Source organism: Lepus europaeus, chromosome 1 (genome assembly GCF_033115175.1).
Source record: "Lepus europaeus isolate LE1 chromosome 1, mLepTim1.pri, whole genome shotgun sequence".
Lineage (NCBI taxonomy): Eukaryota > Metazoa > Chordata > Mammalia > Lagomorpha > Leporidae > Lepus > Lepus europaeus.
The window spans coordinates 176,268,808-176,283,738 of NC_084827.1; the positions used below are offsets into that span (position 1 = coordinate 176,268,808).

General features: G+C 64.1%; 1 protein-coding gene across 1 annotated transcript; it reads left to right on the forward strand.

Moving 5' to 3' along the window:
• Positions 1-11,493: 11,493 nt before the first annotated feature.
• On the forward strand, positions 11,494-14,162 carry PTMA (prothymosin alpha). Its single transcript, XM_062193412.1, has 5 exons — positions 11,494-11,700; positions 12,778-12,849; positions 12,990-13,083; positions 13,180-13,253; positions 13,487-14,162. The coding sequence occupies exons 1-5, from the start codon at positions 11,656-11,658 to the stop codon at positions 13,532-13,534; spliced, it is 333 nt and encodes a 110-aa protein (XP_062049396.1). The 5' UTR covers positions 11,494-11,655; the 3' UTR covers positions 13,535-14,162.
• The last annotated feature ends 769 nt before the right edge of the window (positions 14,163-14,931 follow it).

Consider the following 14,931-nt stretch of genomic DNA (forward strand, 5'->3'; position numbering starts at 1 on the left):
TGGCCGCTGTCCGCCTGCGACGCAGAGGGGGCAGCACCTTGATCACTGCCACAGAAACCTCGAGCAGCCCCTCACCCCGCCCCGTGACCCCGCCTCATTCATTCACCCAACGGGAGGCAGGTGCTTGGCGCATGTGTGGATGAATGAATGAATGAGCAGTGGGTGAATGAATGAATGAGTGGGTGAGGAACGGGTGAGTGAGCCGGGCCTTTGCCCCGCGCGGTCCCCGGTCCTCTGGGGCGTCCTGTCCCCGCTGACAGCCCACCTGCCACAGCCACAGAGAGCAAGGTGGCCGGAAGATCGGAATTCCCACCCCGGCCCCTTGCCTGGATGGGGTCTCTGAGCCACACGTCCTCAGGTTCCTCCGCCAGGACTCGTGCCCCTCCCCCAGGGCGGCGGCAGATCCCACCCCCAAGGCGGGTGTGCCCGGAGCGCTCCATCCCCACGTGTGTGCCACTCCGGTCCCTGACGTCCATTCTGCCACTGCGCTCGCGTGGCCTCGCCACAGGAAGCAGCATCTACCGGCCACTTGGTTCCTCCTCCTCCCGTGCCCACCTTTGCCCAAAGAGGCCGAGCCATGGCTCTGAGGCCACCCGGAGCAGAGGAGACGCAGCTCACCACCCCCCCAGCCTGTGGGGCCTGCTGTGCCCCTGTCCCAGGCAGGGGAGCCGGGGCAGGCAGTGGCTCAGCAGGCGGGAACTGCGGGGACCTCCACAGCAGGAGACTTCCCGGGGACGTCCAGGTGTGGGTGCAGGTGGGTGCTCCCTCGGGTGCTCACCTGGGTGCAGGGTCTTGGGCTGTGGTGGGGTGACCTCAGCAGGGGGCTGTGGAGGGACCGCACCTGCCACAGTGGGAGTGGGACCAGGTTAGCGCCATAAACCCTTCCTGTTCTTGGGCTTGGATGACTCAGAAACTTCTAGAAAGAGACTTGGGCCCAATGAAATGCCCACGCTGGAACAAAGGGCAGGGCTCTGCAGAGGAAAGTAGGTGGTCAGGGAGGTGGGGACGCCTCGGGGGGCCTGGGCTTCTGGACCCTTGGAGAAGGGGGCGTGGAAGAACCAAAGAGGAGAGGCCCGGCATCCACCTGGACCCTCAGAGCCCACGGCTCTGCCTGGAGCAGCACTTCTCATCAAGTCCCTGCCTCAAGGATGCCTCCCCTGGGAAGCCCTCCAGAACTGCTCAGGCAGGCCCACGCTGCTTAGACCCTCTGCACACTTAGATGGCCCCTGTGCCAGTGCCTGCCTCCTGCACTGGCAGTGCTCTGGGCAGGGAGTCATGTGTGTGCACACACACACGGGCGCACACTTACAATTTTGAAAAGTTAAAAATATAGAAAAGTACTCATACAAAGAGAAAATAAAGCTGACATCCTGGACCCAGCCTCGAGGTGGGATCCCGCTGGGAGGGCCTCAGGTGTGTGCTCACGGGTGCACCGGCACACACTCACATCTGGCCACACGAGGAAACGCCCCTGGCAGGAGCTGGCCGCTGTGCTGTGGCCACTGTGCACCTGCTGTGCGCCTCTCTGCTGGCTGTCTCCGCTGTGCCAGGCCTGCTTCCCATCCAGGCCTCTGTCGGGCCAGGCAAGACAGGCTCTTTTTTATTGATTTTTAAAAAAGATTTAATTTAGGGGCTGGTGTTGTGTTGAGGTAGGTTGGGTCACTGCCTGCATTCCATGTGGGCGCTGGTTCCCGTCACAGCTGCTCTGCTTCTGATCCGGCTCCCTGCTAATGTACCTGGGAAAGCAGCAGAGGATGGCCCAAGTGCTTGGGCTCTGCACCCATGTGGGAGACCTGGAAGAAACTCTGGGCTCTTGGCTTTGGCCTGGCCCAGCCCCGGCCATTGTAGCCATTTGGGGGGATGGAAGATATTCTCTCTCCTCTCTCTCTCTCCTCCCTCCCCCCCCACCGTGTGTGTGTAATTGTGCCTTTCAAATAAATAAAAATGAATCTTTAAAAAAACTATAAATTAAGAAAAAAAGGATCAATCCATCAATTCCCCTTCAATGTTTCTCAATAGGCTGCACTGTTGTTTGAGATTTAGAAAAAGAGAGACAGATTTTATTCCTCTGAAGAGCAGAGTAACATAGGGGAGTGGGGGCAGAGAATCTTCCATCCGCTTGTTCACTCCTCAAATGGCCACACAGCCAGGTGAGGCTAGGCTGAAGCCAGCAGCCTGTAACTCCATTTGGGACTCCCACGTGGGTACAGGGGCCCAAGCTCTTGGGCCATCCTCTGCTACCTTCCCAGGCACATTAGCAGGGAGCTGGATAGGAGGTGGAGCAGCCCGGATTCAAAGAGGCGCTCCAGTGTGGGATGCCGGTATCACAGGCAGCAGCTTAACCAAGACTGTGCCTGCCTAGGCACAGCCCTTTAACCATGGGATTTGCACAAGTGAGCATGCATGGCCAGGGCCCTCAAAACTTGTTCCTGGGGTCTCAGGCTTGGTCCTCACCCAGCCTTTCCTGCTGGCCTCTCTGCCAGACTAGCTAGGGACCCTAGCAGCCAGACGCAGCAGGCAGCCCAGCTCCCGGGTGCATGACTGTGGGCGTGGTGGCCGTGCACACACACACACACACCAAGTCACATGGCCTCGAGAGGGTGGCCCTGGGAGTCTGCTTCCGGGGGAGTCTGGGGTGACTGCTCAGGGCCCCAGAGGCCAACATGTCCAGTGGCAGGGGGCCACCGAGTCCCAAGACCTCCTGAGACCTCCAGATGCCTGAATGGCCCCCGAGTGCAGACCCGCCAGCGCTGCCGTGGGTGTTTGGAAAGCAGCAGTCAGGGACTCTGCATGCCAAGGGCATCACCACCAAGTTAGAAATTGTGGGCAGCTTTGTCGTGGAGATGGACAAGGTTTCTGGAAAAGCCCAAATGTGCCCCGTTCTTTCTTACAGAGTGGTGCCGTGGGCTCTCACTGGCCCCAGCAGAGCTCCGGGTCTCTGTTCAACACAAATGCCCCCAGCCTCAGCATGGGGCCGCAGCGGGTGTGGGGGGTGGGGGGTGAGGGGGCCGCTGCATTCCACTGGGATATGCAAGCCCCTCAGGGCCCCAGGCCCGCCCTGGGGAGCTTGTTCTGTGGATAAGGGCTTGCCAGGCAGCCTGCCTTTGGGTCTCCAGGGTGCTGGCCTGCACCTAGCCCAGAATGCTCAAGTTGAGGGGCCCAGGGAAGGAGCAGTGGGGTCTGGGCTCCTCTCCTGCTTGCTCTGGGAACATGGCACCAGCTTCCTCAAGGCTGGGCTGATCCCCGGGCCAGGTGAGTCTGTGTGGAGGCGGAGGCCAAACCTGGACTGTTTGGGGTAGACGCCATGGCGGGGTGGGGGTGGGGGCGCAGCAGGCAGAGGGATGGTGGATTTGCCACCCATTCCTGACTAAATAATGCAGTGAACTTAAAAAAAAATTGTTTATTTGTTTATTTATTTGAAAGGCAGAGTGACTAAGAGAAAGAGAGAGCTATCTTCTATTGGTTGGTTCACTCCCCAAATGGCCACAATGGCCAGGGCTGGGCCAGGCCGAAGCCAGGAGCCTGGAACTCCATCTAGGCCTCTCGCAGGGGTGCAGGGGTCCAAGCACTGGGACCATCTCTGCTGCTTTCCCAGGCCATCAGCAGGGAGCTGGATTGGAAGTGGAGCAGCCGGGACTAGAACCGGTGCTCTGACAGGGTATGTATCAGTATTGCAAGCGGCAGCCTGACCCGCCGTGCCACATGGAGTGGACTTGACAGTCTCTTGGAAAGTACCCACCCCCGCGCCCCTCCCACCCTAGGATGGAGGGGAAGTGCAGGAAGGGAGAGAACCACCAAGCTCTATAGGGGTGGGGGGTGCTGGGAAGGGCTGGGGGAGCACTGGCCCCCTGGAGCTCCTCTTCCCCACAGTGGGGCCGCCTCCCTGGGTTAGCGTGGGTTAAATGACAGAACCTGGGAGAAAGTGCTTCTGGAATAAAGGGCTCTGGTTTGGTTAATTAATCACCACTTTAATTAATTTAGGCCTCGGTTCTAAAATTTATAGAAATACTTAACAGGAAAAAAAATGACGACAAAGTTGGGCTAAGAAAGAAGGGGAGGAACCCCAGGGGAGCCGGGGTAGGGCCGGTTGCTGCTGTCAGCCTTGGGGTGCAGTGGAGCTGGGAGCTAATACCCAAGGGGGCTCTGAGCTCCCTGCTGCCCAGACAAATGCCTTCAGCTCCAAGACCTGGAGAGACCACAAAGCAAAAATGAGACAAGTTATTCAGGAGAAGCCCAGCTCTTCCCGGCACCTGAAGATCAAGAGATTTTTTAAAAAAACGTTTTTATTATTTATTTAAATTGATATTGCTTTATTGGGTACAACATGATGTTTGGAATTCTGCATACATTCCCAGCTGGTTAACCAGTGCATTATACCAAAAGACTTCTGGCCTCCATCACACTTTATCTATTTTTACTTGTCTTAAAGGCAAAGAGAGAGAGAGAGAGAGAGAGAGAGAGAGAGAGAGAATCAATCTGCTGTCCACTGTTTTACTCCCAAAAAACTGCAACAGCCAGGGGTGGACCAGGCCAAAGCCAGGAGCCAGGAACTCCATCCTGGTCCTCCCCATGGCTGGCAGAGGTCCAAGGACTTGGGCCATGGTCTGCATGGGTCCCGGGGTGCAGAGCAGGAAGCTGGAAGGGAAGGAGGCGGGACTTGACCCACTGATATGGATGCCGGCATCCCACCTGCCGCGCCACAGCGCCTGCCGGAGGTGAGAGGGCTTGCAGCGCCAAGCCCTGGAGGAGGCGGGTGAGGGGCGGTCCTCAGAGGAGGGGGCTGCCCTTGGTGTGCCATGGCTTCCTTTAAAAGGAGCATCGTGCAGGGCTGTACTTCCAGGTCCATAGCCCTAGAGCAAGGCCATCGGAAACACCAGCCTGGAAAAGGGTTCAGGGCAGAGGCTCCCATCTGTCTCCTGATGCCACGGGAGCACCTGGTGCTTAGCAGGCTTTCTGGTCGCCTTGGGTAACGCACAACTGCTCCACACCCTGCCCAGAGCCTGCACTTGGGGAGGGGGCTTCAGCGTGTGAAGGGCAAGTCTTCACCAGCGACAGAGGAGCCCCAGTGGTGTGAGGGACCAGGACCTGCCAGGGGTGGGGTAGCTTCTTTTTTTTTTTTTAAGATTTATTTATTTGAAAGGCAGCGTTAAAGAGAATCTTCCATCTGCTGGTTCAGTCCCCAAATGGCCGCGTCAACCCGGGCTGGGCCAGGCTGAAGCCAAGAGCCAGGAGCTTCTTCCAGGCCTCCCACCTGGGTGCAGGGGCCAAAGTACCTGGGCCTCTTTCCACTGCCTTCCTAGGTGCATTAGCAGGGAGCTGGATCTGAAGTGGGGCAGTGGGGACTCGAACCACCACCCATCCGGGATGCCACACCCCACGTGGCACTACCGGCTGTGCCACAGTGCCGGCCCCAGCCGTGGCTTACTTTTGACCCAGGCAGTCAAGGAAGCAGCAGCCGCAGTGCCAGGCTGCCTGGGTTCAAACCCAGCGCTGCTGCTTACCAGGAGAGTGCCATGAGGCGGGAGGGGAGATGGACAACGTCTCTGCTTAGAGTTGGCCTCGCTCACCCCTGGGCTCTCTCCCCAACTCTCACCTAAGACCCCTTGCACCAGGAAGGACTCTTGCTGCCCTGGTCTCTGAGTTTTCAGGGCTGATGTCAGTGGCGGTGGGGGTGGGATGGGAGGCGGGGTGGAGTGTGGAGCAGCCAGGACCACGGGGCTCTATTCCTGAGCAGGGCCAGGACCACGGGCTCTATTCCTGAGCAGGGCCAGGCTTTGGGCCCAGCGTCTTCACCTGGACACTTCTCACCGTTCCCCCTGCAGGCAGGTTCAGTCAGTGAAATAGGCTGGGGTCACCTCCATTCTCCTGTGGTACTGGGAACGCCCTGGGAAGGGGACTTAGTGCAATACTGGGAGCAACTGAGCAATCATTTCCTTTTTTAAGATAAAATTTAAATTCTTTATAAAAGATTTGCACCTGGCTCCTGCCATCGGATCAGTGCGGTGCGCCAGCCACAGTGCGCCAGCCGCAGCGGCCATTGGAGGGTGAACCAACGGCAAAGGAAGACCTTTCTCTGTCTCTCTCTCACTGTCCACTCTGCCTGTCAAAAAAAAAAAAAAAAAAAAAAGAAAGAAAGAAAGAGATTTATGTTATGTATTTGAAAGGCAGAGAGAGAGAGAGAATCTTCCATTTGCTGGGCCAGGCTAAAGCCAGGACCAGGAGCTTCTTCCAGGTCTCCTATGTGGGTGCAGGGGCCCAGCACTTGGGCCATCTTCTGCTGCTTTCCAAGGCACATTAGCAGGGAGTGGGATCAGAACTGGAGCAGCCAGGTCTTGAACTGGTGTCCATATGGGATGCCGGCTTTGCAGGTGGCAGCTTTACCCACTGTGCCACAACTCTGGCCCTTAAATGTTTACAATTTATTTGAAAGGCAGAGAGAGACCTCCGATCCGTTGGTTCGCTGCCCAAATGCCTGCAACAGCGGGGACTACTTGGGCCATCACCTGCTGCATCCTGTAACATCAGGAAGCTGGAATTGGGAGCGGAGCCGGCACTCGAACCCAGCACTCGGACATGGGATACAAGTGAACTGAGCCACATCTTAACCACTGCACCACACTGCCTCCAGCCCTCTTAATGGGGGCAACCTCCAGCATATGCCACAGGCCCCCAGAGGACACGGATTAATGTGGAGGTGTTTCACACTTTGCGGGCTCGCCGCCCTGCCTGGCCAAGGACTTGGTACCCCAGAGCTCCGCGGCCCTGAGCAGTCCAGGCCAGGGTGGACACAGCAGCTCTGCTGGGATCTGAGCCATACGCCTTCCGTTCAGCAAGCTGGGGATTCGGACACCCTGCCCACAGCTGAGGCAACACTGAGAGCATCCTAACAACAAGGCGGCACAGCCAAGAAGAGATCTGCTCGGGGCCGGCCGGTCAGGGGTCACAGCGCCAGGCCTGGCCCCGATGGCGCGCTGGCTCTGGAGAGCTGGCGGCAGCTGGGGAAAGCCCGGGGCGGCCCCTTCAGGTACAGGAGTGCCGGCTTTCCTCTCTGTGAGCCCCCTGGGCCCCCCGGGGATCCCTGATGAGCCTGAGACATCTCCTCCGGGTACTAGAAGTGCTCGCCCGCCCGGATCCCTGCCCGGATCTGGAGACCAGTGGGTCTCTGGGAGCAGCCCTCCAGGCTGGGAGGCGACTGAGCACGTGGGAGGTCCCGTTGCCGCCGGCTCTCTGTGATCTGCCTAAGCCCCTCAATCCTTCCGCTGTGCCATGTGCTGGCCAAATGCTCTGGGGTCCTTCCAGCTCCAGCCCCCTGGGCTCTGAGGGCAGAGCACGCAGCATCCGTTGCTGTATCCAGGCCGTGGGTTACAGATTCCTTCAGGGATGTCATTCTTGCCAGCACGAATAACGACCGGACCGCAGTGACCGCCAAACACGCCCTGGGTTGCCGCGGAGTCTGCTGGCTGCAGCCCGAGGCCCCTTCGTCCCGGGCAAGCTGGGATGGGGTCACCCTGTGTGTGTGTGCCCCTTTGCTAAGAGGGGACCAAGTCCTGGCGGGTTCTGTGACCCCAAACGGGAGTGGAAGGGGCCTGCCTGCCCGCGGTGGAGGGAGGTGGAAAAGATTGTCTCAGGTGAGCAGAGATTCCCTGGGCTGGGCCTGCCGGCCTGGTACTTCGCGGCGCGGGGGTGGGGGCAGGCGGCAGCGAGGGGCGGGTGTGGAGGTTTGCAGCCCAGTCGGCTCCTGGTCCCGCAGACACATCCAGCCCTTCCTCAGGTGTGCCGCTCTCCCAGGTAGCGCGCCCAGGTGCGTGCCAGCTCTCACGCTCCTCCCAGCAGCACCTTCCGCCCCTGAGAGGCTGGGCCCGCCCACTTGCAAATGGTAACCAGAGCTTAAGCCAAACTCCACGGAGCCTGAGCCGTGCCACGGGCGTGGACCTGTGGAGGGGTGGAGGGGACAGGGGTTCCCAGAGCCGCCAAAGCGGACGCAGGCACACTCACCTCCCCCGGCTCCTCCCTGGGCTCCACAGGCCTTGGCAGCGGCTTGCAGGCCAGCTCTGAGTGTCCAGAGATGGTCCCCACCCACCCACTCCCTGCCAGACAGGAGCCTCCCGGGGTGGCCAGACCTGTGCGGGGACCAGGAGCCGGGCCTCTGGCCCAGCTCTCCAGGAGAACGGGCAGGCCCAGACGTGTGCAGAGAGGGCGGCCGTGGGGGGGGGGGGGGGGCGGGGGATGGTGGCTCTTACGCAATCCAGGCCGCCAGGCGCGCCAGGCGGGAGGGTTGAAAGGCCCCTGGCAGCTCGCAGGCCCTAACGCCTGGGCAAGGAAGCCGCAGCCTGAAACTCCTGGGCTCTGAAAGGGCGGGAAGGCGGGATCGGAGGCCGGGCCCACTCCAGCGGCCTCCTAGGCTCTCTCATTCCTGAGGCCCGTGGGGCTGCCAAGCGTGTTGGGCACCACGTCGTAGGATTCTGAAACCCAACGGCCGGCACCCTCCATTGCCACCGAGCGTGGGGAGAAGCTGAGGAAGACGTTGTTCCTTTGTCCAGAGCCCTGCAGACACGGAAGACCAGCCCACTCAGGTACAGATGGCCGCTGGACGAGCGAGTCCCCAGAGCACGCACGGACGCCTCCCCCCCCCAAAGTGCCAGACACTTTGCACATTTTCCGCACATTAACTCATTCGTGCCCACAGGAACCCCGCGAGGTGGGTACTGTCATGCCATGCCCAGTGTTACACAGCTCACCTGTGGCCCGGCTGGACGTCGAACCCAGGTGGTTGTAACCAGCATGGACAGTTTGGCCTGGTTTTCCAAGAATCAAGTAGATTTGTGAGCTAAGCAATTAGGAACACACCGGAGCAGGGGAGGAACAGGCCTAGGTTGGACATTCAGTGCCCACGGGGCAGGCAGATGAGACAAACGTGACCCGGGCTGGGCAGGGACAGGTCTGTGGGCCTGGTGGACGGTATGCAGGTAACCCAGAGGCGTCCCCGTGACGATTCCCTGAAAGCAAAACTGGCCTGCAGGCCACCGGGGCCTCTCACCCAAGCCCAGCGCACAGACCTGGGCCAGGAAACGCAGCCCAGCAGGGCACCGCGGTTCAGAGGGGCAAGGCCACCGAAGCACCTGACCTGTGACACATGCACCCTGGGGAGCCGCGGCTGGACCTTTCCCAGCGTGGGGCTGGACGAAGAGCCCCTGCAGCAACAGAAGGGGGGGCCTAAGGACCCCACCAGGCAGGGGTGGGCCAGAGCCACTCCCCGGAGAGGAGGCCCAGGGAGCCCACTTCTGCCAGCCCCAGCTCTAGATCCTTGCTGTACCCCCTGCGTCTACTTTTTCAATTTGTGACAAGAAAGTGGACACCGTGTTAAGAGGTCGGAACGGGCAGAAGTGGGTTTCAGCTGGTTTTGACTCAGAAACATCAGTGGGGTCCACTCAAGCCCGTCGTGCCCCCCCCCCCCCACGGTGTAAGCACCGAAGGCTCCCTGCGGTGCCCGCGGAACTGGGTGGCCTTGGGCCTTGTGCACCGGGTGCTCGGGCGAGGTCAGGCAAAGCAGCTCTCCGAGGGAAATTCACATTCACCCAGCCCCCACGACGGCCAGAACCCACAGGGCCGCGGGCGACGCCCCCCGTCCCGTCGGGGAGGAAGCCTCAGGGCCGACCTGTGCCTCCGGTCCTGCGGCCGGAACAATGCCCCGGCGAGGGACCGGAGCTTCGAGTTGGCGGCGCGGGCACAGACAGCCGCCGCGAGGGCGCCGAACAAAGAACGAGCTGGGCGCAGCCCTGGGCACCCCGGCCGCAGCGTCCCCGAGGAGAACCCCACCTCCCGCCCGGGGGCGCCGCGGGCCAGGGCGGGGGCTCGCCGGGGCCGGACGGGCGGGGTGGGGGGCACCTGCCCCTCCAGATCTCCGGGAGAGCCCCAGGGGCAGCAGCCAGATTGGCACAAGCGAGAGGCGCTGCGGCCCCGACGCGTGCGGGACAGGGGAGGAGGGGACCCAGCCCGGGGGCGCCCCGGCTGCGCGCCTGCTTCTGGCGCAGCCCAGGGGTGGGGGCTCGCGCTGGGGGTGGGACCAGCTCCCCGGGACCTAGAGGCGCACACACGGGCGCCTCCGTCTCTCCTGTCGCCCTCGACTTCAAGCCCCGCTGAAATTTGGCACCCGTCCTCTCTCCACGATCCCAGGCTCCGGGTTTTCCTCACTCCCAGGTCAGCCGCCCCAGGAGACGGACGGCAGCGTCGGCCAATGGCAGGACGCAAAGCGTCAACTTTGTGTTCGCCCGCCACTCTCAGCCAGTGCGCGCCCGTTTCTCCGGAGTCCCGCCTACCGTGTCGGGCGCCCCCTTCTGGCAGCACAGGGACGATCGCCATCTGTCGCCATCTTGTGTGTGGCACAGGTATTTTTCTGGACTACCTTCCCACCTATCCCAGTGTTCGCCTCCACACAGCAGACTTCTTAGCTCGACAGTCAGCTGCGGTGGCGACAAGCAGCGGGTGTCCTACGGCTTTCGGATCGTGTGCGTGGGTTGGATCGCCACGTCACGCCACGCTTGCCGAGCTCGACGCCATCTTGAGTGTGGCTACATGATGGTTCCCTTCTCGGGGCTCCGCGTGGTCCCCTCAATGGCTCCCCCAATTTCAAGGAGCCCCCAAGGACTAGCCCAGCTGGTCTGACGGACGGCCGCCCTCCGCCCGCCTCCCGCCACGTCCCCGCACTCGTCGCAGCCCCGAAGTGGGACGGCAGAAGGGCAGACTCGATGGCCGGGCGGGACCCCGGCCGCCCTCAGGGCTTCGCGACGGCGACGCCCGCGGCCCGGAGCTGAGTGCGGGGCGCTGCACGCGCGGGAGCCGTCCTGCTCGAGGGCAGGGGCCCCACCGCATGGAGGCGCGGGGCGGCGGACGCCCGTCTGTGGACGGCGGGGCGGCAGGGTCACGTCCCCGCACCCTCGGGACGGGGCGGCCCGGGGCGCGCGGGTGTCCCCCGCACGTCGCGAGGCGTCCGTGCACCGGGGCCGGGGCTCGGCCGACGGGGCCCGGCGTCCCCGCAGGGCACGGCCCGGGGCGAGCGCGGCCCAGCGCCTCCCCTCCCCCCGCTGGCAGCCGTCGTGCGCGGCCCAGCGCCCCTCCCCCCTTCCGAGCAGCGGCGGCGGCGGGGGGCTGGGCGGGCCGCTTTGCCGCGCTTTGGCTCTCTGCGTCAGCACGAAAACAGCAGCGGGCGCGCGCGCCCCGGGCACGCGCCCGGGCGCAGCCCCTCCCCCGCGGCCGCGGCGGCGCCGCCGAGCCCCGGCCGACTCGCGCCCTGAATGACAGGGCGGCCGGCGACTGCGCAGCGCGGGCCGCGCCGAGGCACTGCCGCTTTAAGCACGCTTGCCCATTGTTCGGCTTGGAGCCAATGAGCGGGCGCCCGCTCCCCGCGCTCAGCCAATAGCGTGCGGGCAGAGGGCGCCGAGCGCCGCCCACTAATCTATATTAAAGGTTCTGGCGCCGCGTGAGTCCCCCACTGGCTGCTCTGAAAAGCCATCTTTGCATTGTTCCCGGGCCCCGCTCCGCGCTCGCCGCAGCCGCCTCCGCCGCCGCCGCCGCGGACTCCGGCAGCTTTGTCGCCCGAGTCCCCGAACGCCCGCTTTCTCTCGAGTCCGCTGCCTCGGATCCCCGGCGTGCCCCACCATGTCCGACGCGGCCGTGGACACCAGCTCCGAGATCACCACCAAGGTGAGGCTGGCCGCCGCCCGCGCCCTCGGGGTCCGCGCGGTTCGCGCCCGGCGGCCGGCGGCCCCGCGCGCCCCGCTCTTTGTGTGCGCGAGGGAGGCGGCGGGCAGCGGCGGGGCCGGGCGCGGGCCGGCGCGGGGCTGGCGGCCGGCGGCGTGGGGCGCAGGGCGCGCGGGGACAACTTTGAAACTCGAGCGCGCCGGGGGTCGGAAGTGCGCGGGGCGCGTGTGCGGGAAGTGGCGGCGGCCGCGCTGCTCTTTGTTGCGGGGTTTCGCGCGCTGCGGCCGGGCCGGGCCGGGGCGCGCAGGGGCCGCCCCGCGCCGGGAAGCGCAGCCGGGGCCCCGGCGCCCAGGTCCCGCGCTCCGCTCCTCAGCCTGCGGGGCCGGCGCGGGTCACCTTGGCGTCACCTCCGCCTCTCCGCTCCCAGGGGCGACTCCCCAGGCGGGGCGCGGGCGGGCGGGCGGGCGAGGTGCGGCCCCGCGGGAGGCGCCGGCCCCGGGGCGCGGGCTGTCCCCGTCCCCGCACTCCGGCGCGGCCTCCCGCGGGGCTGTGCGCGCCAAACGCAGAGGCGCGGGCGGCGGCGGGGGGCGCCCGGGCCCGGCGTCCCGCGGGCCGGGGGTGCACTTGGCCGGCCGGGCCACGTGCTCCGTGCGCGCGGTGCGTGCCGAGGCCCGCGCCGAGTGCGCCGGCGGGGGTGGCGCCTGCGCGCGCCACGACCTCCCCGCCCCCACCCGCTCCCCGGGGCCTCGGCCGCCAGGGGGCGGGAGCGGGCGGCGCCGGGGTCCGGGCCGGCAGGTGCCCCGGGGCGGCCGTGCGGGACAAGTTGGCGCGGGGCCGGCCGGGGTGGGGGGCGCCCCTCGCAGGCGGCGGCCTCCGCGGCGCGGGGGTCGGGGTCGGTGTGCAGGGTCCTGCCGCGGCCAGGGCGGGAGTCCCCCCGCAGCGGGCCTTCCTGGTGGCGCGTACCTGTCGCCGTCCCCGCGGGGCTGGGGGCGGAGCGAGCCGGCGGGGGGCGGGGGCAGGTGCGGGGCCGGGAGGCTGGGGGCTCCCGGGCGCTGAGCCCCGGCTTCCCCGTTCCCGAAGGACTTGAAGGAGAAGAAGGAAGTGGTGGAGGAGGCGGAGAATGGGAGAGACGCCCCCGCCAACGGCAACGCCGTGAGTGTGCGCCCGCGCTCGGGGCCGTGGACGGGGCCGGGGTGGGTGGACGAGACGGGGCCGGGCAGGGCCGGGGTGGGTGGACGAGGCCAGGCCGGGGCGCTCGGCGGTGCTGACCGCGGCTCTCTTCTGCCGGGAAGAACGAGGAGAACGGGGAGCAGGAGGCGGACAACGAGGTAGACGAGGAGGAGGAGGAAGGCGGCGAGGAGGAAGAGGAGGAGGAAGAGGGCGATGGTGAGTGGCCCCGGGGGGACGCGAGCCCTGGCCCCTGCGCCCGGGGGTGGGGGCCGCAGTGCCGTCGGCCTGCGGCGCTCACTGGGCCCTCCGCAGGTGAGGAAGAGGACGGAGACGAAGACGAGGAGGCCGAGGCAGCTACAGGCAAGCGGGCAGCTGAGGACGACGAGGTGGGTGCCGCGGGGGGGGGGGGCGGCGGGCGGCCTGGGGGGCTGTGCCCCGGGGCTGTGCGGGGTCTGGGCCAGGCCTGGGGGGCTGTGTCCCTGGGCTGTGCGGGGCCAGTCCTGGGGCTGTCCGGGCCCGGGCCTGGCGGGCTGTGTCCCTGGCCTGTCCAGGCTCTGGCTTGGCGGGCTGTGTCCCTGGCCTGTGCCGGCCCGCGCTGAGCGCCCGCCTCTCTGCCCAGGAGGACGACGTGGACACCAAGAAGCAGAAGACCGACGAGGACGAGTAGACCCGAGACCGGAGAAGGCCGCCGCGACCTTCACCCTCACTCCCGGCCCCCCACCGTGGTCACCTCCGAGTAGAGGCCGCCCCGCGCCCCTGCGGACGCCGCGCTCACCGCCCACAAACCCAGTGAATTCGCAACAGGGGAGGGACAGCACCAAACTCCAGGCCCTGCTTTCTTTCTTAAAAGTACTTTAAAAAGGAAAATTTGTTTGTATTTTTTATTTACATTTTATATTTTTGTACATATTGTTAGGGGTCAGCCATTTTTAATGATCTCGGATGACCAGACCAGCCTTGAGCGTCCTCTGTCCTACTTCTGACTTTACTTGTGGTGTGACCATGTTCATTCTAATCTCAAAGGAGAAAAAAAACCTTGTAAAAAAAGCAAAAACGACAACAAAAAAACAATCCTATTCCGAGCATTCCAGTAACTTTTTTTGTGTATGTACTTAGCTGTACTATAAGTAGTTGGTTTGTATGAGATGGTTAAAAAGGCCAAAGATAAAAGGTTTCTTTTTTTCCTTTTTTGTCTATGAAGTTGCTGTTTATTTTTTTTGGCCTGTTTGATGTATGTGTGAAACAATGTTGTCCAACAATAAACCGGAATTTTATTTTGCTGAGTTGTTCTAACAGAGCTGTCTCTGCCTGGTTCTTTGGGGAGGGGGTGGGGGTGGGACCTGGGGACCGGGGGCCTTGGAGTTGGGGGGCTGCTGGCTACAGGCCGTGCCCGGGCGGTGGAGTCCCAACGCCCAGGGCTGGAGGTGTCCGCAGCCCCGGCCACTTGTTGGGCCCAGGCTGACGAGCGAGAGGTCCCATCCCGCTGAGGCCTCGCCCTGTGGCGCCGCCGGGCAGTGGCTCCCCCTGGTGGTGCGCGTGGTGTCTGCTGTCCTGGCTCCCCCTGGTGGTGGCGCGTGGTGTCTGTCTAGGACTTGCTTTTTCCTCTCCTGGGCGCTCCTGGAGCCAAGCAATGGTTTCCCTGGAGGAAGAATGGGTTACGCCCCTTGGTGTGTGGGCTGGCCCAGTGCTGAGCGGGGGCACGGGTTGTGAGAGTGGGGGGACTTGAGGGCCTCAGGGAGGTGGTGGGAGCCCACCAGGGATGATGGCCCGGGGGTCGCTTAGGCAGAATCCCCCCTGCTGGGTTGAGCCACGGAATGGAGATCCCAGGTTCCCAGGGACAGGCCTCAGCTGGGAGGTGAATTGTTGGGCAGCTCCTTGGAGCCTCCTGCCCAGGGTGTGGAGGGGCTGGGCAGGACTCTCTCCACTGGAGGAGGCCCAGAGAGTTGTCGTGGGGGCGGGGGGTACCGGAGGGGCCCAGGGTGCTCCTGTCTCCCGCCTGGGCCTCTGTCTGATCTCCAGTCCCCACAACTGGTCTTGCCTCAACAGCTGACGGGCCGTGGTTGG